The 24,752-nt window shown below is 41.3% G+C and overlaps 3 protein-coding genes across 3 annotated transcripts in view; all 3 read left to right on the top strand.

Moving 5' to 3' along the window:
- Nucleotides 1-422: 422 nt before the first annotated feature.
- Nucleotides 423-9,411, top strand: LOC131946022 (phospholipid-transporting ATPase ABCA3). The gene is made up of 8 exons (XM_059306651.1): nucleotides 423-620; nucleotides 2,322-2,501; nucleotides 3,194-3,385; nucleotides 4,015-4,268; nucleotides 4,744-4,978; nucleotides 5,984-6,154; nucleotides 7,950-8,128; nucleotides 9,388-9,411. Exons 1-8 carry the CDS (start codon nucleotides 536-538, stop codon nucleotides 9,409-9,411), a joined length of 1,320 nt encoding a protein of 439 aa, XP_059162634.1. The 5' UTR covers nucleotides 423-535.
- A 1,908-nt stretch (nucleotides 9,412-11,319) lies between these two features.
- LOC131946021 (phospholipid-transporting ATPase ABCA3) lies at nucleotides 11,320-16,493 on the top strand. Its single transcript, XM_059306650.1, has 8 exons — nucleotides 11,320-11,479; nucleotides 11,876-12,030; nucleotides 12,410-12,565; nucleotides 13,344-13,554; nucleotides 14,528-14,625; nucleotides 14,836-14,987; nucleotides 15,891-16,085; nucleotides 16,481-16,493. Exons 1-8 carry the CDS (start codon nucleotides 11,320-11,322, stop codon nucleotides 16,491-16,493), a joined length of 1,140 nt encoding a protein of 379 aa, XP_059162633.1.
- A 2,797-nt stretch (nucleotides 16,494-19,290) lies between these two features.
- Nucleotides 19,291-24,752, top strand: part of LOC131946020 (uncharacterized) — a 9,973-nt gene continuing 4,511 nt past the window's right edge. The window contains exons 1-4 of the mRNA XM_059306649.1: nucleotides 19,291-19,473; nucleotides 20,417-20,566; nucleotides 21,700-21,879; nucleotides 22,884-23,166. Of these exons, the coding sequence (XP_059162632.1) occupies nucleotides 19,291-19,473; nucleotides 20,417-20,566; nucleotides 21,700-21,879; nucleotides 22,884-23,166 (796 nt within the window). The remainder of the gene's footprint in view (nucleotides 19,474-20,416; nucleotides 20,567-21,699; nucleotides 21,880-22,883; nucleotides 23,167-24,752) is intronic.

Genomic DNA, 24,752 nt, shown 5'->3' with positions numbered 1-24,752 from the left:
CCCCCCCCTCGAAATTTTGATTTGCACCCCCCCCCCTCAAACTTTCGATTTGCACCCCCACCCCCCCGAGATTATGATTTGCTTTCGATTTACACACCCCCCTCAACCTTTCAATTTATTTTTCCAACCCATTTTGGTGCCCCCTAAGGTCGGCGCCCGGGGACATGTGTCCCCCCCCCCCCGCCCCCACCCCCCCCCCCTCGCTACGCTACTGAGTTTGCAAGTTTCGGTCCATTAGCGAAACAAGTACAAGAACTTAATAACGAGGAATCAAGTTAAAGAAAAGATTTAGAAGAAACTTCAGCTTAAACGGGGTTTTCCGGTTACAAATTTAAAAACGGAAGAATGGCAAGATAATAACGCACCATATATATCTAGTGCGGCGCGCTCTATTTTCTTAGGTTTTTGTAAAAATTAAATCTTTACACTTTATTTAGTTGAAATGTATGAATATTTTCATCTCCTTCTATTTTATCACGGGACGTCCATGAAGGTACAGAGAAGATTTTATTGAGGGACGGATTCGGTTTTTAAAATGTTTTTTGCACAACTTTCGGCGCTTCTATGGAAAAATTATATCACTAAAATTCGGACATGGAGTAGTATTGCTGCACAAATATGTAAGTCTAGGGTAGTGGTGACATATGAAACACACAGAGTAGGGCCATATAAACACACAGGTTAGGGCCATATAAACACATAGGGTAGGCCATATAAACACAGGGTAGGGCCATATAAACACATAGGGTAGGCCATATAAACACACAGGGTAGGGCCATATAAACACATAGGGTAGGGCCATATAAACACAGGGTAGGGCCATATAAACACACACGGTAGGGCCATATAAACACACAGGGTAGGCCATATAAACACACAGGGTAGGGCCATATAAACACACAGGGTAGGGCCATATAAACACACATGGTAAGGCCATATAAACACACAGGGTAGGGCCATATAAACACATAGGGTAGGCCATATAAACACAGGGTAGGGCCATATAAACACATAGGGTAGGCCATATAAACACACAGGGTAGGGCCATATAAACACACAGAGTTGAACCATATAAACACATAGGGTAGGGCCATATAAACACACAGGGTAAGGCCATATAAACACACAGGGTAGGGCCATATAAACACACAGAGTTGAACCATATAAACACACAGGGTAGGCCATATAAACACACATGGTAAGGCCATATAAACATACAGGGTAGGGCCATATAAACACACACGGTAGGCCATATAAACACACAGAGTAGGGCCATATAAACACATAGGGTAGGGCCATATAAACGCACAGGGTAGGGCCATATAAACACACAGAGTTGAACCATATAAACACATAGGGTAGGGCCATATAAACACACAGGGTAAGGCCATATAAACACACAGGGTAGGGCCATATAAACACACAGAGTTGAACCATATAAACACATAGGGTAGGGCCATATAAACACACAGGGTAAGGCCATATAAACACACAGGGTAGGGCCATATAAACACACAGAGTTGAACCATATAAACACACAGGGTAGGGCCATATAAACACATAGGGTAGGGCCATATAAACATACAGGGTAGGGCCATATAAACACATAGGGTAGGGCCATATAAACACATAGGGTAGGGCCATATAAACACATAGGGTAGGGCCATATAAACACATAGGGTAGGGCCATATAAACACGCAGTGTAGGGCCATATAAACAAATAGGGTAGGGCCATATAAACACATAGGGTAGGGCCATATAAACACAGGGTAGGGCCATATAAACTAAAATAGTTGGGCCAATAAACACAATAAACAGGCCCATATACACAAGGTGGTGTATATAAGCTCACATAAAATGTTTTCACATGTATTAATGCAAATAGGAGCCAAAATGATCGTTATATAAAGGTCACATATATAAAGGTCACATATAAAGACACATTCAAATACACGGTACTTTTACTGAAAAGATATATACTCCAGCGTTATATAAACTTAAAAGTCGAAGCACAATGAGTGGATCAACTCCGAGTTTTCGCGACTGTGTAACTATAGCAATAGCATAGTTTATGTCAGTCATTCCAATCCGCATTTGCTGTATTGTGACTGTGTAACTATAGCATAGTTTATTTCAGTTATTCCAATCTGCCTCTGCTGTATTATGACTGTGTAACTATAGCATAGTTTATTTCAGTTATTCCAATCTGCATCTGTTGTATTGTGACTGTGTAACTATAGCAATAGCATAGTTTATTTCAGTTATTCCAATCTGCATCTGTTGTATTGTGGCTGTGTAACTATAGCATAGTTTATTTCAGTTATTCCAATCTGCATCTGCTGTATTGTGGCTTTCTTGCAAATCACCAATGACATCAAGATTGAGCCCCTGGCATTGTCCAACGCCACAAAGGTCAGTAGTGGTCCAGCTAAGCAGTTGGTCTACACGCCCAGATCACCTGCTCTCGAAGAGTTTCTCAAGATGGCCAGTCCCAAAAGATGTAAGTTTTTTAAAACTCTTTCACTGATGAAAAACCAAGCATGGTGATTTTTTTTTATCAGACACCAAAATCAAAGTTAGCATCTTGTTTTCTTGTATATATTGTATCAGTTTTTAGACCTAGATCTAGCTTTTGTTATGCCTCTTGTTCTACTTCAAGTTCTACCCAATGCTCTACCTCATGTTACACCTATTGTTCTACCTATTGTTCTAATGTTCTACTTCAAGTTCTACCTAATGCTCTACCTAATGTTTTACTTATTGTTCTACCTAATGCTCTACCTAATCGTATACCTCATGTTCTACTTATTGTTCTACCTATTGTTCTAATATTCTACCACATGTTCTACCTAATGTTCTACCTATTGTTCTACCTAATGTTCCACCCTATGAATAAAGCACAGAGGCCACTAATTTTGCTAGTGGGGTAGCTTGACTTTACTGTAACCCTCTCCAATAATGTAACTCAGTGTGAGGGTTACCTGAAAACAAACGTCGTGGAAACAAATCCAAAAGAAAAGCAGGCTGAAATCGGAGCCATATGGTGCATACCAGGCTGACATGTAATGCTCATTTGTGTTGAAGGAGATTCCGTCCATTATTACAATTAACAACGAAGAAGACATTCTTTTATCATTGCACATAACGACTTTTTAAAAATGTATTTCCTTAGGTTAATATTTTATTTTTCAGTTTCCGGTACTACTCCGTTCTCATCGACGAAAGCGGCGAGAAAGTATATCTCGAGCCTCAGCCCAAACAAAGTATACCCTATGGTACATTTCATGCACGATAACTCGCATGAGGTCCCCAAGCAGCTGGTTTTCGTAGTTGCAGTAGATGTGACGAGCAAAATACCCAGACACATCTACGGCGATAGCATTGGTAAACTGTTATTGTCTGAATCTATGGGGATGGAACTGGCAAAAAAATTGATGCCTTATTTCGTGAATATTCGGCAACGTTGGTTACTACAGTTTGGAATGATAACGGTTGATAGTATTGTTTTCCTGTAGGGAATTTATGCTGTGAATAAGTTATTGTATATTATAGTATTTATAGAAGAGTCGGGAGTTCAGTATTGTAACATAGCTTGTCAAAAATCTAAAGACCCTCTCTCGTAATGAGCTACATAGTTCATGTAACATAGCTTGTCAAAAATCTTAAGACCCTCTCTCGTAATGAGCTATATAGTTAATGTCATGCTGTAGCACTAACGGGTGTTGGTTTAAATAATTCCTTGAATGGGCTGTCCTCTAAAGGCAGATTACAAACAATATGTCTGTTGGTTTAAATAATTCCTTGAATGGGCTGTCCTCTAAAGGCAGATTACAAACAATATGTCTGTTGGTTTAAATAATTCCTTGAATGGGCTGTCCTCTAAAGGCAGATTACAAACAATATGTCTGTTGGTTTAAATAATTCCTTGAATGGGCTGTCCTCTAAAGGCAGATTACAAACAATATGTCTGCTGGTTTAAATAATTCCTTGAATGGGCTGTCCTCTAACGACAGATTACAAGCAATATGAAGTCCTGGAGCTCCAGTACGAGATCACCCGGGCGTTCATCAAGTACTGGCAGCGTGAGAGCAACAGGACGACGACGGACTTCCATGTTCTGGTGCAACAGATGCCCTTGCCGGAGGCGGACAAAGCGAAGACCATCATGGACTCGGCGGATGTCTGGAGATTTGTCTCCATCGTCTTCCTGGGGCTCCTGTGTTTGACGGCTTCCGACATTGTGGAAGAAAAAACTACCAAAATTAAAGTTAGTCTTTACTTCATTTCAGGGGGTGAAATCTATGCAAGAGTTGTATTTATTAAACACTAGTTACCTTCCTCTAGCAACTTTACTCCGCGTTCAATATTACAGACAGTGCAGTCTAATTTTAAAATATTACTGTAATGAAGTAAAAGAAAATGCTCTAATAATCCGCAGTTCAATGAAAATATCACAGACAGTACAGTCTAATTTAAAGTTATGACTGTGATGAAGTAAAAGAAAATGCTCCAATGTTCTGCAGTTCAAATGAAAATATCACAGACAGTGCAGTCTAATTTAAAGTTATGACTGTAATGAAATAAAAGAAAATGCTCTAATAATCCGCAGTTCAATGAAAATATCACAGACAGTACAGTCTAATTTAAAGTTATGACTGTAATGAAGTAAAAGAAAATACTCCAATGTTCTGCAGTTCAATGAATTCTACCAAATGATCAGTAACATGAGTTTTTACAACTAGGAATCCATGAAGCTGATGGGCCTGGGTGAGACTGTCTACTGGCTGTCTTGGTTCATCATTAGCTTCATCTACGGCACCTTCATCGCCCTCATGCTAGTGCTCGTGATGTGTGTGGACTTCTCGTCCCAAGGAACGGTCCTCAATACCTCGCCACTCGTCTTCTTCCTGATGGAAATTATGCTTTCGGTCAATACCGTGTCGGCTTCATTCGTTATTGCGTGTATAACAACTAAAGGTAAGTCATTCGTTATTGCGTGTATATCAACTAAAGGTAAGTCATTCGTTATTGCGTGAATATCACCAAAAGGTAAACTGCTAGATTTTTAGAAAGGATTTAATATATTTATCGTACTAAAATAACTATGAAATACTGAACGCTGTAGTAAGATCCTATGTGGAAGCCCTTCAATGATTCCCTAAAACGTTGTGCGTGTCATTTCAGTGCGTGAGGTGTTGTTTCTGGGCGTGCTGCTCCACTTCAATGATTCCCTAAAACGTTGTGCGTGTCATTTCAGTGCGTGAGGTGTTGTTTCTGGTCGCGCCGCTCCACTTCAATGATTCCCTAAAACGTTGTGCGTGTCATTTCAGTGCGTGAGGTGTTGTTTCTGGGCGTGCTGTCCACTTCAATGATTCCCTAAAACGTTGTGCGTGTCATTTCAGTGCGTGAGGTGTTGTTTCTGGGCGTGCTGTCCACTTCAATGGTTCCCTAAAACGTTGTGCGTGTCATTTCAGTGCGTGAGGTGTTGTTTCTGGTCGCGCCGCTCCACTTCAATGATTCCCTAAAACGTTGTGCGTGTCATTTCAGTGCGTGAGGTGTTGTTTCTGGGCGTGCTGTCCACTTCAATGGTTCCCTAAAACGTTGTGCGTGTCATTTCAGTGCGTGAGGTGTTGTTTCTGGTCGCGCCGCTCCACTTCAATGATTCCCTAAAACGTTGTGCGTGTCATTTCAGTGCGTGAGGTGTTGTTTCTGGGCGTGCTGTCCACTTCAATGATTCCCTAAAACGTTGTGCGTGTCATTTCAGTGCGTGAGGTGTTGTTTCTGGGCGTGCTGCTCCACTTCAATGATTCCCTAAAACGTTGTGCGTGTCATTTCAGTGCGTGAGGTGTTGTTTCTGTGCGTGCTGTCCACTTCAATGATTCCCTAAAACGTTGTGCGTGTCATTTCAGTGCGTGAGGTGTTGTTTCTGGGCGTGCTGCTCCACTTCAATGATTCCCTAAAACGTTGTGCGTGTCATTTCAGTGCGTGAGGTGTTGTTTCTGGGCGTGCTGCTCCACTTCGCCATGGAAGACATCAGCTACACCCTCATCATCTACAACGAGTCGAAGCTCGTGCTCTACCTCATGGGGACCGTGCTCCACCGGCTCGGCTACTTCATGTCCATGTCGGTCTTGATCGAGAAGGAGAACTTAGGTGAGGTTACCTGGTGTTAGGGGGTGGGGGGGGGGGGGGGGGGGGGGTAACCAAACTCATGAGGTCTAGTGAGTCTAGATGTGTTGATGATGGATTTTAGATATGCAGATGATGGGTCGATTATGTTCGTGTGTGTATGTGTGTGTGTGTGTGACAGTGGTAGATCAACTAAAATCAGAATAGCTTGTGTATTTACGTGTGTGTGGCAGTTGTGGATCAACTAAAATCAGAATAGCTTGTGTATTTACGTGTGTGTGACAGTCGTAGATCAACTAAAATCAGAATAACTAGTGTATTTACATGTGTTTGACAGTTGTGGATTAACTAAAATCGGAGCGACTTTTGTGTGTGTGTATGTACGTGTGTGTGTGTGACAGAAGTGTTGTGTGCGTGTGTCTAGGCCTGGACGTGCAGTATGTAAGTGGAGGATGATCAAAAGTCAAGAAACCTATCGAGTTTAACCGTCAGAATGTTAGTATAGTCAAGAGCACTTTCAATCTATTTAATCAAAGTATTCAGGAGGGGTAGAGACATAGCTTCTCCGTCCAGTAACTTTATCCCACGTATGTCAGTTCTATTCCCATCTTTATATCCCATAGCTTCTCCGTCCAGTAACTTTATCCCACGTATGTCAGTTCTATTCCCATCTTTATATCCCATAGCTTCTCCGTCCAGTAACTTTATCCCACGTATGTCAGTTCTATTCCCATCTTTATATCCCATAGCTTCTCCGTCCAGTAACTTTATCCCACGTATGTCAGTTCTATTCCCATCTTTATATCCCATAGCTTCTCCGTCCAGTAACTTTATCCCACGTATGTCAGTTCTATTCCCATCTTTATATCCCATAGCTTCTCCGTCCAGTAACTTTATCCCACGTATGTCAGTTCTATTCCCATCTTTATATCCCATAGCTTCTCCGTCCAGTAACTTTATCCCACGTATGTCAGTTCTATTCCCATCTTTATATCCCATAGCTTCTCCGTCCAGTAACTTTATCCCACGTATGTCAGTTCTATTCCCATCTTTATATCCCATAGCTTCTCCGTCCAGTAACTTTATCCCACGTATGTCAGTTCTATTCCCATCTTTATATCCCATAGCTTCTCCGTCCAGTAACTTTATCCCACGTATGTCAGTTCTATTCCCATCTTTATATCCCATAGCTTCTCCGTCCAGTAACTTTATCCCACGTATGTCAGTTCTATTCCCATCTTTATATCCCATAGCTTCTCCGTCCAGTAACTTTATCCCACGTATGTCAGTTCTATTCCCATCTTTATATCCCATAGCTTCTCCGTCCAGTAACTTTATCCCACGTATGTCAGTTCTATTCCCATCTTTATATCCCATAGCTTCTCCGTCCAGTAACTTTATCCCACGTATGTCAGTTCTATTCCCATCTTTATATCCCATAGCTTCTCCGTCCAGTAACTTTATCCCACGTATGTCAGTTCTATTCCCATCTTTATATCCCATAGCTTCTCCGTCCAGTAACTTTATCCCACGTATGTCAGTTCTATTCCCATCTTTATATCCCATAGCTTCTCCGTCCAGTAACTTTATCCCACGTATGTCAGTTCTATTCCCATCTTTATATCCCATAGCTTCTCCGTCCAGTAACTTTATCCCACGTATGTCAGTTCTATTCCCATCTTTATATCCCATAGCTTCTCCGTCCAGTAACTTTATCCCACGTATGTCAGTTCTATTCCCATCTTTATATCCCATAGCTTCTCCGTCCAGTAACTTTATCCCACGTATGTCAGTTCTATTCCCATCTTTATATCCCCAGGCCAAGCTCTGACGTTCGACAACATAGGAAAAGACGAGCTTGAGCTGAAGATCACATTCCTTGACGGTCTGCTGGTAATGACGTTGAACACCATCTTCAACTTCTACCTCGTCTGGTACTTGAACAACATTTTCCCGGGGAAGTACGGCATCCGCAAGCCCTATTATTTCTTCGTCATGGTACGATGGTCAACGGGTTGTACGATTTTGTTATTTTTTTACCGTCTACATTGTGACTGTATCGGTCAAGTTTGAGTAAAACAGGATCTAGTAAAGTTTGAGTAAAACAGGATCTAGTAAAGTTTGATTAAAACAGGATCTAGTAAAGTTTGAGTAAAACAGGATCTAGTAAAGTTTGAGTAAAACAGGATCTAGTAAAGTTTGAGTAAAACAGGATCTAGTAAAGTTTAATTAAAACAGGATCTAGTAAAGTTTGAGTAAAACAGGATCTAGTAAAGTTTGAGTAAAACAGGATCTAGTAAAGTTTGAGTAAAACAGGATCTAGTAAAGTTTGAGTAACAGGATCTAGTAAAGTTTGATTAAAAAAGGATCTAGTAAAGTTTGAGTAAAATAGGATCTAGTAAAGTTTGAGTAAAACAGGATCTAGTAAAGTTTGAGTAAAACAGGATCTAGTAAAGTTTGAGTAAAACAGGATCTAGTAAAGTTTGATTAAAACAGGATCTAGTAAAGTTTGAGTAACAGGATCTAGTAAAGTTTGAGTAAAACAGGATCTAGTAAAGTTTGAGTAAAACAGGATCTAGTAAAGTTTGATTAAAACAGGATACAGTAAAGTTTGAGTAAAATAGGATCTAGTAAAGTTTGAGTAAAATAGGATCTAGTAAAGTTTGAGTAAAACAGGATATAGTAAAGTTTGAGTAAAACAGGATATAGTAAAGTTTGAGTAAAACAGGATCTAGTAAAGTTTGAGTAAAACAGGATATAGTAAAGTTTTAGTAAAACCAGATCAAGTAAAGTGTCCCTAGATCCCTATAGGGTCTGGTATTGACTGGGGAAAGTAACGCCATATTTTACTGTAGACAATAGCAGACCAAGTGTATAGGTGAGGCTCTTAACATTCGGTTACTTTATACAATAAAGGCTAGATGTTTCCAAAACAGTTAAATTCTCATATAATTAATACCTATACAATACAAAAACATTCTCTTCAATTTTAAATTCCGTGTGCATGGTTTATTTCTGGCATTTTCTTCGGGAGACACTTTAAACTGTTTCTGGGAGGAAAGGCGGAGGGATGGAGTGGTTAAAGAATTTATTTACATACTTTAAAACTTCTAATTCATGCGGGGAAGGGGGAATACAGTAAGTGCAGTTGAATCTAAAACGACCAGTTCTCCAGAGTGGTATAATAGTATAATAATACTAAATGTTTAGGGACAACTTCACACATTTGGTGTTTAACGTATTCAAATTTGTGTTAGAAGCACCTGTCTCATGGCTCATAGTGTTCAAATAAGTAACCAGATTTATTTACAGACATGAAAATGTACATAGACACGAATATATTTTATCAAATATAGCAAATATATGTATATGTATATTTAGCAAATATATGTATACAGGCTATATATATATATATATATATATATATATATATATATATATATATATATATATATATATATATATATATATATATATATATATATATATATATATATATATATATATATATATATATACATACATATTCGACAGCGTAGTTACTGGTGTCCCCAACAACACGCCCGCCGGGAGAGGGAGAGCAGCCGTGAGATTAATACAGACATGCCCAGCAACGATCCCATGTTTTTTGAAAAGCCAGGAGATCACTTAAAACCTGGAGTAAGAATCCGGGGATTATTCAAGGTAATAATGTGAACATTTCAAACAACACAGAGCAAACCGTGTGTCAGAACAATTGTGTTGGGAGTTACATTTCTCGACATTATTATTTTAAAATAAAAAAAAAAATCCGCGGGTGGTTGTTATACGCTTCCCTGTTGTTGGTTGTTTTTTTTTTTTGGTGTAAATACTGTAGAGATTTAAATGTATGGTGCTGTTGTAGAGATTTAAAGGTATGGTGTGGTTGTAGAGAACGTGTGGTATTGGTGTGGTTGTAGAGAACGTGTTTAATGGTGTGGTTTTATTTAGTTAGCAACGTCCTGTTGTGGGTGTGACAAATCTCGTAACTCAATGTTAACCCACTTCTTTATTTGTATGCGTCGATTTCGTTCAAACTTTTCCACATGCCTTTTTCTTTGATGGCAATGCCCCAGTGTTAAATGGTCATGTTGTATCATGGGGGCCCCAGTGTTAAATGGTCATGTTGTATTATGGGGGTCCCGTGTTAAATGGTCATGTTGTATCATGGGGGCCCCAGTGTTAAATGGTCATGTTTTATTATGGGGGTCCCGGGTTAAATGGTCATGTTTTATTATGGGGGTCCCGTGTTAAATGGTCATGTTTTATCATGGGGGCCCCAGTGTTAAATGGTCATGTTTTATCATGGGGGCCCCAGTGTTAAATGGTCATGTTTTATTATGGGGGTTGCGGGTTAAATGGTCATGTTTTATTATGGGGGTCCCGTGTTAAATGGTCATGTTTTATCATGGGGGCCCCAGTGTTAAATGGTCATGTTTTATTATGGGGGTCCCGGGTTAAATGGTCATGTTTTATTATGGGGGTCCCGTGTTAAATGGTCATGTTTTATCATGGGGGCCCCAGTGTTAAATGGTCATGTTTTATCATGGGGGCCCCGTGTTAAATGGTCATGTTTTATCATGGGGGCCCCGTGTTAAATGGTCATGTTTTATCATGGGGGCCCCGTGTTAAATGGTCATGTTTTATCATGGGGGCCCCAGTGTTAAATGGTCATGTTTTATCATGGGGGCCCCGTGTTAAATGGTCATGTTTTATCATGAGGGCCCCAGTGTTAAATGGTCATGTTTTATGATGGGGGCCCCAGTGTTAAATGGTCATGTTTTATCATGGGGGCCCCAGTGTTAAATGGTCATGTTTTATCATGGGGGCCCCAGTGTTAAATGGTCATGTTTTATCATGGGGGCCCCAGTGTTAAATGGTCATGTTTTATCATGGGGGCCCCGTGTTAAATGGTAATGTTTTATCATGGGGGCCCCAGTGTTAAATGGTCATGTTTTATCATGGGGGCCCCAGTGTTAAATGGTCATGTTTTATCATGAAGGCCCCAGTGTTAAATGGTCATGTTTTATCATGGGGGCCCCAGTGTTAAATGGTCATGTTGTATCATAGGGGCCCCAGTGTTAAATGGTCATGTTTTATCATGGGGGCCCCAGTATTAAATGGTCATGTTTTATCATGGGGGCCCCAGTATTAAATGGTCATGTTTTATCATGGGGGCCCCAGTGTTGAATGTTTATGTTTTATCATCCCAGATGTATGGTAAGAAGGAGGTCGTCTCAGACTTAAATCTTGACCTGCTTGAAGGCCAGATAACGGTTTTATTGGGCCACAACGGTGCGGGGAAAACAACCACAATCAATATAGCCACAGGTCAGTGTGGTTTTCTTGGGCCACAGGTTAGTGCAGGTTTGTAAGGCCATAGGTCAGTGTGGTTTTCTTGGGCCACAGGTTAGTGTGGTTTTCTTGGGCCACATGTCAGTGTGGTTTTCTTGGGCCACAGGTTAGTGCAGGTTACTGAACTTACTGCTTCCGTAGATTGTTTTTGCGTTGGCGAAGACTATGGAAAAAAAATTAGTACAAAAATAAAGCAGGCTGATTTTGCAGTCAACCGGCCACACGTCGCGTAACATGCTGCGGACAATTCGGCACACAACATGTTGAAACGTGATATTTATTTAGTATTTAGTCCTAAGACATGTAGCCCACAATAATACACACGACAGCGTCTTGATAGAGGACGTTATTGGGACTATATTTTATGCGCAGGTTTTCTGGCCCCAACCCAAGGCAGCGTCCTGATTGGGGACCTGAATGTGATAAAGAACACGGCGGACGCCCGGAAGTGTATCGGCCTGTGCACAGAACGTTTGAACCTGTTTCAAAAACTTACCTGTAAGGAGCACCTCATTTTCTTTCTTAAGGTGAGGGTTCATAACAGGTCTTCCATTTTGGTTCTGAACCCTAACACATCTCACGAGTAGACTTGGGTATAGACTTATAAGTGGTGTACTTCGGTGTTGATTTGTGACATAACTGACTGATGCATTTTACATTTTTATTAATAAAATTTGAGGTTATTATTACACCATATAGTTTCAGTAATTAATTCACCGCACTTTTTGTAAGGAGAGGGGGGGCGCGAAGAACACGTAGATTTGTTTTTTAATATCTAGATAATTTTTGTTGTTTGGAATATATAAATATTAAACCCTAATAAGTTTTAGTCGAATAAATACATTAGTTTAGACTTTTTTTATAACTGGAAGATTTAAAATGTTGTCCAATGTGTCAACTGTCCAGCTCAAGGGAATCTACTCTGCGAACCATTTAAACTCAGTGAAGGATTATTTAGACTATCTGGGGCTAAAAGACAAGCAAAACACCAGGTCAGGCGCCCTCTCTAATGGTCAGCAGAGGAAGTTATCCTTGGCTTGTGCTTTTATCGGGGACACCAAGGTAAACATTAGGGGTCACTAAGGTAAACATCCGGGGTCACTAAGGTAAACATCCGGGGTCACTAAGGTAAACATGCGGGGTCACTAAGGTAAACATTTGGGGTCACTAAGGTAAACATTCGGGGTCAGCTAGGTAAACATCCGGGGTCACTAAGGTAAACATGCGGGGTCACTAAGGTAAACATGCGGGGTCAGCAAGGTTTACATACGGGGTCACTAAGGTAAACATCCGGGGTCACTAAGGTAAACATGCGGGGTCAGCAAGGTAAACATGCGGGGTCAGCAAGGTAAACATTCGGGGTCAGCAAGGTAAACATTCGGGGTCACTACGGTAAACATCCGGGGTCACTAAGGTAAACATCCGGGGTCACTAAGGTAAACATTCGGGGTCACTAAGGTAAACATCCGGGGTCACTAAGGTAAACATCCGGGGTCACTAAGGTAAACATCCGGGGTCACTAAGGTAAAAATTCGGGGTCAGCAAGGTAAACATTCGGGGTCACCTAGGTAAACGTTCGGGTACACTAAAGTAAACATTCGGGGTCAGCAAGGTAAACATCCGGGTCACTAAGGTAAAAATTCGGGGTCAGCAAGGTAAACATTCGGGGTCACCTAAGTAAACGTTCGGGTACACTAAAGTAAACATTTGGGGTCAGCAAGGTAAACATCCGGGGTCACTTGGGAAGAAAAGTTTTAACAGCACTTCAGACCTGATACTTGTTTTGAATGCGGACTCCATTTTTTTTTCTATTCGTCTAAAAATATTTTTGGCTAACAAGGTTGTGTTTCTGGACGAGCCATCAACCGGCCTTGACCCCACGTCCAGACAGGAGATGTGGAGCTTCCTGAAACGGATGAGGACCAACAGGACCATCCTGCTGACCACCCACGACATGAACGAGGCGGAGCTGCTGGGCGACAGGATCGCCATCATGGTGGAGGGGAGAGTTAAATGCTGCGGCACGCCCATGTTTTTGAAAGAGGCCTACGGTAACTATGGTTTGAGGTGCCTTGTTCGGGGATAGATTTTAATCAATAAATACCGGTATTCCTGAACAGAGATACGATCCATAATACATTACTTTGGAAGTGCTAAGCTAGCCATTATTTTATTGTTACGGTTAACTTCGTTCACACATTATGTTTTTGGTGGCACAATCAAGGGGGATTATGATGAGTCGTGATGGTCCAACCTATAGCATAGCAGCGGTCCCACAGTGCGTTTGTGCGATCCAGCCATGACGTGTATAAAACAAGTTAATAAAAAGTCTAGTGACAATTTAAGCGCAATTTCCTTAATTAATTTTTTGTGACCGAACGAAAGGATATTTTTGAAAACTTTCTTCGGCAATATTGTTCTAAATTATGGCAGGAATCGATTGGTAAATGTTTCAAGTCGCTAAGTGGTCTAGTTGCCGAGATATGGGCCAAAAACTGCATTTTTTTTCGAGGTTTTTTGGCTTTTCCGGGAAATCCAGGAAGGAATTCCGGGAATTTTTTTGGCCCACAATCATCCTCGGAACTTGCTTAACATATTTGCTTTTGGAACTAGTCCTCGATATTGTTTCGTTGAGGAGGAGATACGACTTAAAGCTGCGGACACACATCCATCCAGAAATGACGAGTTAATAATCGCAATTGTCAGTATGGAAATTGCGCTAAAAACTGCTTTGATATTTGAATATATAATCCTTATACTTCTCGTATTGGGGATGACAGAATTTCTCTACTGCGGGCTCTATTAATTCTAGCACGGATGGCCTCTGTGTCTCCTGATTGGCTGGTCTTGTTGCCAAGGTAACCATGATGCGAGGTCAAATATATATTCCCTGATACTGCGAGGTCAAACATATATGAAATCTGTTACATGTGCCACATGGACTGATCCGACACTTCAAATTTGTTTCAAATTTCATGACATAAAGAATTCAGAAAGTGTAAGTTTCCAACCACTATTTTTCAGGTATTGGCTACGAAATGACGTTTATCAAAAGTCACGATTGTGTCACGGCTGAAATAACAAAGATAGTGACCAAAGCTATGCCGGAGGCCATTTACACAGTTGGTTGCCCTTTTTATACTAGTCATTTCCATGTTTAACCCTAGTCGAATCCTTCCAATGGAAGAGTGAGTAGCTCTCATGTCCATGTTAACCCTAGTCAAATCCTTCCAATGGAAGAGTGAGTAGCTCTCATGTCCATGTTAACCCTAGTCGAATCCTTCCAATGGAAGAGTAGCTCTCATAGCCCGTGTGCTCATGCTTGTTGGCAGGGTGAAACCAACTCGGAAATATTCTACCTGCTGCCCGAGGACTTGACGCACAAGTTCCCCGAGTTCCTCATGACACTGGAACACAGACAGGCCCCGCTCAAGTACGCCAGCTACACTCTATCTGCCACCTCCATAGAGGACGTCTTTCTCAGGTAATTCCTTTGGACGTATGTCCCATAAACCAGCCCTGAATAAGACGTATATCCCATGAACCAGCCGTAAGTAAGACGTATATCCCATAAACCAGCCGTAAGTAAGACGTATATCCCATAAACCAGCCGTGAGTAAGACGTATATCCCATAAACCAGCCGTGAGTAAGACGTATATCCCATAAACCCGCCCTGACTAAGACGTATATCCCATAAACCAGCAGTGAGTAAGACGTATATCCCATAAACCAGCCGTGAGTAAGACGTATATCCCATAAACCAGCCGTGAGTAAGACGTATACACCATAAACCAGCCCTGACTAAGACGTATATCCCATGAACCAGCCGTGAGAAAGACGTATATCCCATAAACCAGCCCTGACTAAGACGTATATCCCATGAACCAGCCGTAAGTAAGACGTATATCCCATAAACCAGCCCTGACTAAGACGTATATCCCATGAACCAGCCGTAAGTAAGACGTATATCCCATAAACCAGCCGTGAGTAAGACGTATATCCCATAAACCAGCCGTGAGTAAGACGTATATCCCATAAACCAGCCGTGAGTAAGACGTATATCCCATAAACCAGCCGTGACTAAGACGTATATCCCATAAACCAGCCGATAGTAAGACGTATATCCCATAAACCAGCCCTGACTAAGACGTATTTCCCATAAACCAGCCGTGAGAAAGACGTATATCCCATAAACCAGCCGTGAGTAAGACGTATATCCCATAAACCAGCAGTGAGTAAGACGTATATCCCATAAACCAGCCCTGACTAAGACGTATGTCCCATAAACCAGCCGTGACTAAGACGTATATCCCATAAACCAGCCCTGACTAAGACGTATATCCCATAAACCAGCCCTGACTAAGACGGGTATATTTTCCGCCACAGAGCTGGAGCGAACGCCCGCCGTGTCAGCGAGGACGAAAACTCCCTGGCTGATGAAGAAGAACAAGCGCCGAACACCCGCCTTCCTGCTAGCAAAATGTCACGGGTGAGCAGAGCAACGGCAAACATGCGCGTGAGCAGGCCAACGGCAGACAGACGCGTGAGCAGCGCACCCTTTAACCGCCGCTTCAGTATGAGGTGAGTACTCGGAGCGGTAACATTGAGCGTCGTGTTGAAAAGTAGACTCGCATTGTTACAGCACGGTGTTCAGATGTAAAGGTGACCACCCACAGGAAGCGGCCTGGCATAGTGCTGACCACACTAGCCGTTCATATACCACCTTCACAGAAACAGGTGAACTCTACTTCACTTACCCCATGGACCCTCAGGATCGAAAAGGGAGCATTACTTTTAATATTACCCAAAGAATGGTTTTAATTTGGTTACATTGGGCGTTGTAATTAACATATAATTGTCTTCTATCGCGTTTTTTTTTAATTTGGGAAACGAGTTATATAAATTGTTTTAGTTTAGACATCAGTGGTTCAATTTCCTCGTGTTTTGTGAGATATGTAATGTACTTATGATTGAAGGTACGACGCTTAGTTGTTCCCTCGGTCACCCAGGTATTAGTTCAACACCTAGACTTAACCATTAACATACAAGTTTAAATTGGGCTTTTATGTAAATAGTTAATTTAGTCTAAATTAACTTTTTTTTTAAAGGGGTGAGAAAATCATGGGTGCCGGCATGGATATGCTATTTAAAAATGACGACTTAATAACAGGTAAGTTCAGAAATGGCGACTTACTTACAGGTAAGTTTAGAAATGGCGACTTACTAGCAGGTAAGTTTAAAAATGGCGACTTACTTAAAGCGTCATTAATACCAACAGTCAGAGACTACTTTTCTGAATATTATGCTTGGAGTAAACTTTTATTGACAGTAAAATGCCTGGCCAACATAAGTGATTGAGTGAGTGATTAATCTCTCAAACTCGAGGCCTCCAAACCCACCCACCCTTCACACCCACCCTCACCTTCAGCCCCACCCACGCGACAGCTTTCAGTGTCAGACCAGGGGCCTCCACTCACGCGAGTCGAACTCTAGTCGCAGTTTAAATAAGTCGACATACAAGAGATAAAGCTAACTAATGCCCTGAGGTTTTCATTATAACTCTAACTAATGCCTTGAGGTTTTCAGTATAACCCTAACTAATGCCCTTAGATTTCCAGTATAAACCTAACTAATGCCCTGAGGTATTCAGTATAACCCTAACTAATGCCCTTAGATTTTCCAGTATAAACCTAACTAGTGCCCTGAGGTATTCAGTATAACCCTAACTAATGCCCCGAGATTTTCAGTATAACCCTAACTAATGCCCTGAGATTTCCAGTATAACCCTAACTAATGCCCCGAGATTTTCAGTATAACCCTAACTAATGCCCTGAGATTTCCAGTATAACCCTAACTTATGCCCTGAGGTATTCAGTATAACCCTAACTAATGCCCCGAGATTTTCAGTATAACCCTAACTAATGCCCTGAGGTATTCAGTATAACCCTAACTAATGCCCCGAGATTTTCAGTATAACCCTAACTAATGCCCTGAGATTTCCAGTATAACCCTAACTAATGCCCTGAGATTTCCAGTATAACCCTAACTAATGCCCTGAGATTTCCAGTATAACCCTAACTAATGCCCTGAGATTTCCAGTATAACCCTAACTAATGCCCTGAGATTTCCAGTATAACCCTAACTAATGCCCTGAGATTTCCAGTATAACCCTAACTAATGCCCTGAGGTATTCAGTATAACCCTAACTAATGCCCCGAGATTTCCAGTATAACCCTAACTAATGCCCTGAGATTTTCAGTATAACCCTAACTAATGCCCTGGGGTATTCAGTATAACCCTAACTAATGCCCCGAGATTTTCAGTATAACCCTAACTAATGCCCTGACGTATTCAGTATAACCCTAACTAATGCCCCGAGATTTTCAGTATAACCCTAACTAATGCCCTGAGATTTCCAGTATAACCCTAACTAATGCCCTGAGATTTCCAGTATAACCCTAACTAATGCCCTGAGATTTTCAGTATAACCCTAACTAATGCCCCGAGATTTCCAGTATAACCCTAACTAATGCCCCGAGATTTTCAGTATAACCCTAACTAATGCCCTGAGATTTCCAGTATAACCCTAACTAATGCCCTGAGATTTCCAGTATAACCCTAACTAATGCCCTGAGGTATTCAGTATAACCCTAACTAATGCCCTGAGATTTCCAGTATAACCCTAACTAATGCCCTGAGGTATTCAGTATAACCCTAACTAATGCCCCGAGATTTCCAGTATAACCCTAACTAATGCCCTGAGATTTTCAGTATAACCCTAACTAATGCCCTGGGGTATTCAGTATAACCCTAACTAATGCCCCGAGATTTTCAATATAACCCTAACTAATGCCCTGACGTATTCAGTATAACCCTAACTAATGCCCCGAGATTTTCAGTATAACCCTAACTAATGCCCTGAGATTTCCAGTATAACCCTAACTAATGCCCTGAGATTTCCAGTATAACCCTAACTAATGCCCTGAGATTTCCAGTATAACCCTAACTAATGCCCTGAGATTTCCAGTATAACCCTAACTAATGCCCTGAGGTATTCAGTATAACCCTAACTAATGCCCCGAGATTTTCAGTATAACCCTAACTAATGCCCTGAGATTTCCAGTATAACCCTAACTAATGCCCTGAGGTATTCAGTATAACCCTAACTAATGCCCTGAGGTATTCAGTATAACCTTAACTAATGCCCCGAGATTTCCAGTATAACCCTAACTAATGCCCTGAGATTTCCAGTATAACCCTAACTAATGCCCCGAGATTTTCAGTATAACCCTAACTCAGGGGTCTCCAAACTACGGCCCGCGGGCCGGATGCGGCCCGCGATGTCCTCTCATCCGGCCCGCGGAGATCTTTTTGTCCACGGAAAATTCGTTTGTTGGTGATGGCTGAGGAACTTTGCCCAGAAAAATCAAAGAAACTGGCCCCCAAACTGAAATTTGATAGTTAATGCGGCCCTCGGACTGAAAAGTTTGGAGACCCCTGCCCTAACTAATGCCCTGAGATTTCCAGTATAACCCTAACTAATGCCCCGAGATTTCCAGTATAACCCCAACTAATGCCCTGAGATGTTCAGTATAGTTTCCCGTCCCTATGCCAATAAAACTCCCATTGTCCCGCAGCTCGTATACTCCGGAACAGCCAAACAGTCCACACCGGCGCCCTGAAGCTCTTCCTCCAGCAGACCAAGGCCACCTTCATCAAACAATACATCCTGTTCCGCCGGCACCCGGTGTCGTCGTCCCTGGCCCTTATCCTGCCCCCCATCCTGATGCTGCTCAGCGTGGCCACAGACGAGCAGAGCACCAACCAGCAGACGAACGCCGTCAACTTCAGCCTGCAGAACCTCCACGACCTCGTCACACCCTTCTGGACCAACAACCACAGCGACACGGGGCTCGTGCAGTTTTACAAGGGGCAGTTCGAGTCTTCTGAGTTCATACAAGCTCAAGAGGTACATCTCTTTGATCGTGTCAGCCTTAGAGGCAATGGTGGGGTAGTACATACAACCTCAAGAGGTACCTCTCTTTAATCGTGTCAGCTTTAGAGGCAATGGTGGGGTAGTACATACAACCTCAAGAGGTACATCTCTTTGATCGTGTCAGCTTTAGAGGCAATGGTGGGGTAGTACATACAAGCTCAAGAGGTACATCTCTTTGATCGTGTCAGCTTTAGAGGCAATGGTGGGGTAGTACATACAACCTCAAGAGGTACATCTCTTTGATCGTGTCAGCATTAGAGGCAATGGTGGGGTAGTACATACAACCTCAAGAGGTACCTCTCTTTGATCGTGTCAGCATTAGAGGCAACGGTGGGGTAGGAGTGGTTAGGGGAATCACCCCCCCCCCCCCAACACACACACACAAACACCAATAGATTGCCAAATGACACATGTCTTAAGTTACATGTTCTATTGACCACACACCCATTTATTGCCAAATGACACCTTTCCTAAGTTATATATTCTATTGACCACACACCCGTAGATTGCCAAATGACACCTATCTTACAAATTACATCGGTCTTAAGTTATATATACTATTGACCAAGAGGACACGCAAGCACTGGGATCTATGAGTATTAGAACACACCTTGCTTGCCTTGAGTTCGGCAGCTCCATACAGTTTCCGACGTGTTTCTTTAAAATCAAATCTAAATTAATTTTATAATGAGCTCAAAACTGGCGTTAGTACATTACAGATTAGAATAAGCTACCCCTATACTAATAAGTATTGTTCTAAAAACATGAGATAACAATGTCTACCAATTCCAATAAAGCATACCCTCTTCCCATATCGGTTATTTTTTATTGTTATTCTTTCTTTTAAATTCTTCTTTTCCCCCAAGAATAAACTGCGATTTGTTTACAATCCACATGATCACGTGTGTTTCCACAGACGAACCCAAACGATTTCTTCTTAGACTGGATATCGAATCACGGAGTGGATCGTTTTGAAACTAAGATGGTGGTTGGTGCCAAGTTAAGCACACCCAACGTCATAACAGCCTTCTATCAACCTAAAGTTATACATTCCCAGGGAATAGCTGTAAGTATCAACCTAAAGTTATACATTCCCAGGGAATAGCTGTAAGTATCAACCTAAAGTAATACATTCACAGGGAATAGCTTTTTCAAGCTAAAGTTATACATTCCCAGGGAATAGCTGTTTCAAGCTAAAGTTATACATTCCCTGGGAATAGCTGTAAGTATCAACCTAAAGTTATACATTCCCAGGGAATACCGATAGCATTTGTTACAATAGTGACAGCCTTTACCGATAACATTTGTTACAAAAATAACAGCCAATGAGTAGACCGATAACATTTGTTACAGCATTTACTGATAACATTTGTTACAACAGTGACAGCCAATGATTAGACCGATAACATTTGTTACAACAGTGACAGCCAATGATTAGACCGATAACATTTGTTACAATAGTGACAGCCTTTACCAATAACATTTGTTACAGCCTTTACCGATACCATTTGTTACAACAGTGACAGCCTTTACCAATAACATTTGTTACAATACAACAGTGACAGTCAATGATTAGACCAATAACATTTGTTACAGCCTTTACCGATAACATTTGTTACAACAGTGACAGCCAATGATTAGACCGATAACATTTGTTACAATAGTGACAGCCTTTACCAATAACATTTGTTACAGCCTTTACCGATACCATTTGTTACAACAGTGACAGCCTTTACCAATAACATTTGTTACAATACAACAGTGACAGTCAATGATTAGACCAATAACATTTGTTACAGCCTTTACCGATAACATTTGTTACAACAGTGACAGCCGTTACCGATAACATTTGTTACAATACAACAGTGACAGTCAATGATTAGACCAATAACATTTGTTACAGCCTTTACCGATAACATTTGTTACAACAGTGACAGCCTTTACTGATAACATTTGTTACAATAGTGACAGCCTTTACCGATAACATTTGTTACAGCCTTTACCGATAACATTTGTTACAGCCTTTACTGACAACATTTGTTACAACAGTGACAGCCAATCATTAGACCCATAACATTTGTTACAACAGCGACAGCCAATGATTAGACCCATAACATTTGTTACAACAGCGACAGCCTTTACTGACAACATTTGTTACAACAGTGGCTTCACCGATAACATTTGTTGATACCATTGCAGGTGCAGCTTATCCTCGACGCTCGTGTAAAAGCAGAACTCGGTGGCGAGTACTCAGTACGGTCGGGCATACAAGACGATACCAGCCAACTCTCGGAAGAGCTTCACACGTTTGAGTTCATCAACTTGATCTTTGCGCTCGTCCCAATACTTCTAGCCAGCAGGATCATCTCGGAGAGATCGGTGAGCTGGTTGATGTATGTCAGTAGAGTCAAGGTCTGGGGGTGTGAGATGGTGTAGAGGGAAAGATCGGTGAGCTGGTTGATGTATGTCAGTAGAGTCAAGGTCTGGGGGTGTGAGACGGTGTAGAGGGAAAGATCGGTGAGCTGGTTGATGTATGTCAGTAGAGTCAAGGTATGGAGGTGTGAGATGGTGTAGAGGGAAAGATCGGTGAGCTGGTTGATGTATGTCAGTAGAATTTTGCTGGTCAAGGTTTTGAGGTGTGAGGTGGTGTAGAGGTAAATGACGGGAACTCTAAGACACACGAGTAAAAGGGAAGGAATAGATTACGTGTGAGGGGGGGGTGTAATGCGCTATGTCAACAGACTTGAAGAACTTGTTACCCGGCTACCCCCACCCCGCTTCCCAACAACTAAATATCCTAGATCTCATATATTTTTGCTTGTACTTTTCTTTTTAAAGTAACATTTTAGATAAGAATTGAATCCGCTATAAAATGTTTTGTTACTTTTAGTACAACACCATTGGTCTTAAATTAGCAAAAATAAGCGTTAATAACAAAGTTTTTGTTAATTTCAAGATTGTTATAAAAATGCTTTACTGAAGAAAATTTTACAGGGTTTTGTTGTAAGGTGGTAGTGGTGGTGATGGTGGTAATGGTGATAGTGTTTGTGGGAGTGGTTGTGGTTGTGGTTTTAGTGATAGTGGTGGTGTTTGCAGGGGTGGTGTTTGTGGACGGTGGTGGTCGTGGTCATGATGGTGTTTGCGGGAGTGGTGGTGGTAGCAGTGGTGGTGATAATGATAGTGGTGATGGTGTTTGTAGGGGTGGTGTTTGTGGCGATGATGGTAGTTGTGGGAGGTGGTGGTGGTGATGGTGGTTGTGGAGACACTCATGATTGTGTTGTGGAGGTGGTGGTGATCATAGTGTTTGTGGTGGTAAAGATAATTTGTGTCTAGTTACTACATCTGCATACTACATCTGCCTTTGCATTTCCCCGTGGAGCCAGGAAGGCAGTAAACACCTCCAAGAGCTGTGCGGCACCTACCCCGGGGCCTACTGGTTGGGGACGTTTCTCTTCGACTACATCGTCTTCACGGTTGTCGTCCTAACGATCATGATGGTTCTCACCATCAAGCCCCAGAAGCTCATCATACATTCACGCTATGTGGCCACATTCACTTTCTTCATGGTCTACGGTCTTTCATCTTTTCCAAATATCTACTTCATCGAACATTTCTTCAATAGAACAGCCATAGGCATCGTCTTTCTTATTGTGATTAAGGTTTCAGGTAAGCTATAATTTAAGTTGTACTTATACTAATTAAGGTTTCAGGTAAGCTATAATTTAAGTTGTAGTTATACTAATTAAGGCTTCAGGTAAGTTATAATTTAAGTCGCACTTATACTAATTAAGGTTTCAGGTAAGCTATAATTTAAGTCGCACTTATACTAATTAAGGTTTCAGGTAAGCTATAATTTAAGTCGCATTTATACTAATTAAGGTTTCAGGTAAGCTTAAAAATATTGAGATTTAGACTCTTGTTTTTAATAAAATTTACAAAATTGTTACGGTTATACGGGTACAACCTGAATAGGCCTACATAGCAAATAAAACAGAAATCAAGATCCCACAAGTCGGTAGGTGACTATTTATATACAAACTATAGCCGTTCAGACATGGATAAATATAGAGAGTATGATGACGCATCTTAACACATATTTAGATAGATCACAATAGTAGCATGCCATTGATCAAGGCTCCCGGTCAAAAACCCCCTGGACATAAACCCCCTGGACATAAACCCCCCGACATAAACCCCCTGGACAAAAACCCCCTGCGACATAAACCCCCTGGACAAAAACCCCCCGCGATATAAACCCCCTGGACAAAAACCCCCCGCGATATAAACCCCCTGGACAAAAACCCCCCAATTGAGGTTTATATATGGAAAAACCAAAGATGACGAGAAACAAAATTAATATAAAAATACAAAACAAACATTAGGAAAAATCTTTTATTTTTATTATAACTTTAAAAAGACAGATTGTGAGCGATGCCTCGCAAATACTCAATAATGGTGGACTCATTAAAAAATTTTTTTTGGCACCATCCCATATGCGACTGAAAACTTCTGTGCCAGCCTTCAACTGAGTTGTTTGTTTTTGGCATATGGTCTTCTGCACGTGTGTGCATGTTCCACGTTGTGGTCTGCCTTGGCATCTCCACTAATCGTAGTAATGGACTGAGTGATGATCTGCTGGGGTGTTGCTTCAGTTTCTTCTGCCAGTTGTTTCATCTGCTGCACTACTTTACACACTTCCAGTTGAGATGGATCTGGTCCATGCGAATGTTCATTACATCGTCCAACAAGCTGTTCACCATGAATCTTTATTTTAGCTTTGCATTCTGCCTTGTTGCGTCTTTTGGAACACTCAAATGACACAACGCCGTTCGCCAGATCTTTTTGCTTGACATAAACATAGCCTTCAAAAATTACCTTTAAATTTCCTTTATTGGATTGAACAAACTCCATTCCAGAAAATATACGATTTGTCGAGAAATAAATTTGATTTTATATTTATACCATGGTTCTGTATGCCAAGGTGGATATGAACCAAGCTTCCGCCGGTGAATCCCTCACATCTTTTGAATTGTTAAGAATGTGTTGCTTTGATCCGCACGGCTCCCACATGTGAATGACCTATATCTAAGGTGTTGATCAAATACAACTAAGGTCACTCCTTGATTTCGAAAAGCATTTTTTTTAGGTAGAAACTATTTTCTTAGTCGTAAAAAATTAAATTAATTTAATGTAATTTTTTAAAATTTCTTGGTTCACATCATCGTTATTTTTTCTTTATATAAACCTCAGTC

Source organism: Physella acuta, unplaced genomic scaffold, assembly GCF_028476545.2.
Source record: "Physella acuta isolate Inbredline_101_S28 unplaced genomic scaffold, ASM2847654v3 ptg000543l, whole genome shotgun sequence".
Lineage (NCBI taxonomy): Eukaryota > Metazoa > Mollusca > Gastropoda > Physidae > Physella > Physella acuta.
The sequence above is the reverse complement of the archived record's forward strand: the minus strand, read 5'-3'. Positions and strand labels throughout refer to the sequence as shown.

Excerpts from the sequence above, each read along its gene's own strand:
- LOC131946022 (XM_059306651.1), top strand. The coding sequence starts at position 536 with ATGTTTTTTGCACAACTTTCGGCGCTTCTATGGAAAAATTATATCACT. Across the intron at positions 621-2,321 it reads TAGTATTGCTGCACAAATAT|TTATTCCAATCTGCATCTGC; the intron begins GTAAGTCTAGGG and ends AGTTTATTTCAG. Across the intron at positions 2,502-3,193 it reads GATGGCCAGTCCCAAAAGAT|TTTCCGGTACTACTCCGTTC; the intron begins GTAAGTTTTTTA and ends TTTATTTTTCAG.
- LOC131946021 (XM_059306650.1), top strand. The coding sequence starts at position 11,320 with ATGGGGGCCCCAGTGTTGAATGTTTATGTTTTATCATCCCAGATGTAT. Across the intron at positions 14,626-14,835 it reads TGCCGGAGGCCATTTACACA|GGTGAAACCAACTCGGAAAT; the intron begins GTTGGTTGCCCT and ends GCTTGTTGGCAG. Across the intron at positions 14,988-15,890 it reads ATAGAGGACGTCTTTCTCAG|AGCTGGAGCGAACGCCCGCC; the intron begins GTAATTCCTTTG and ends TTTCCGCCACAG.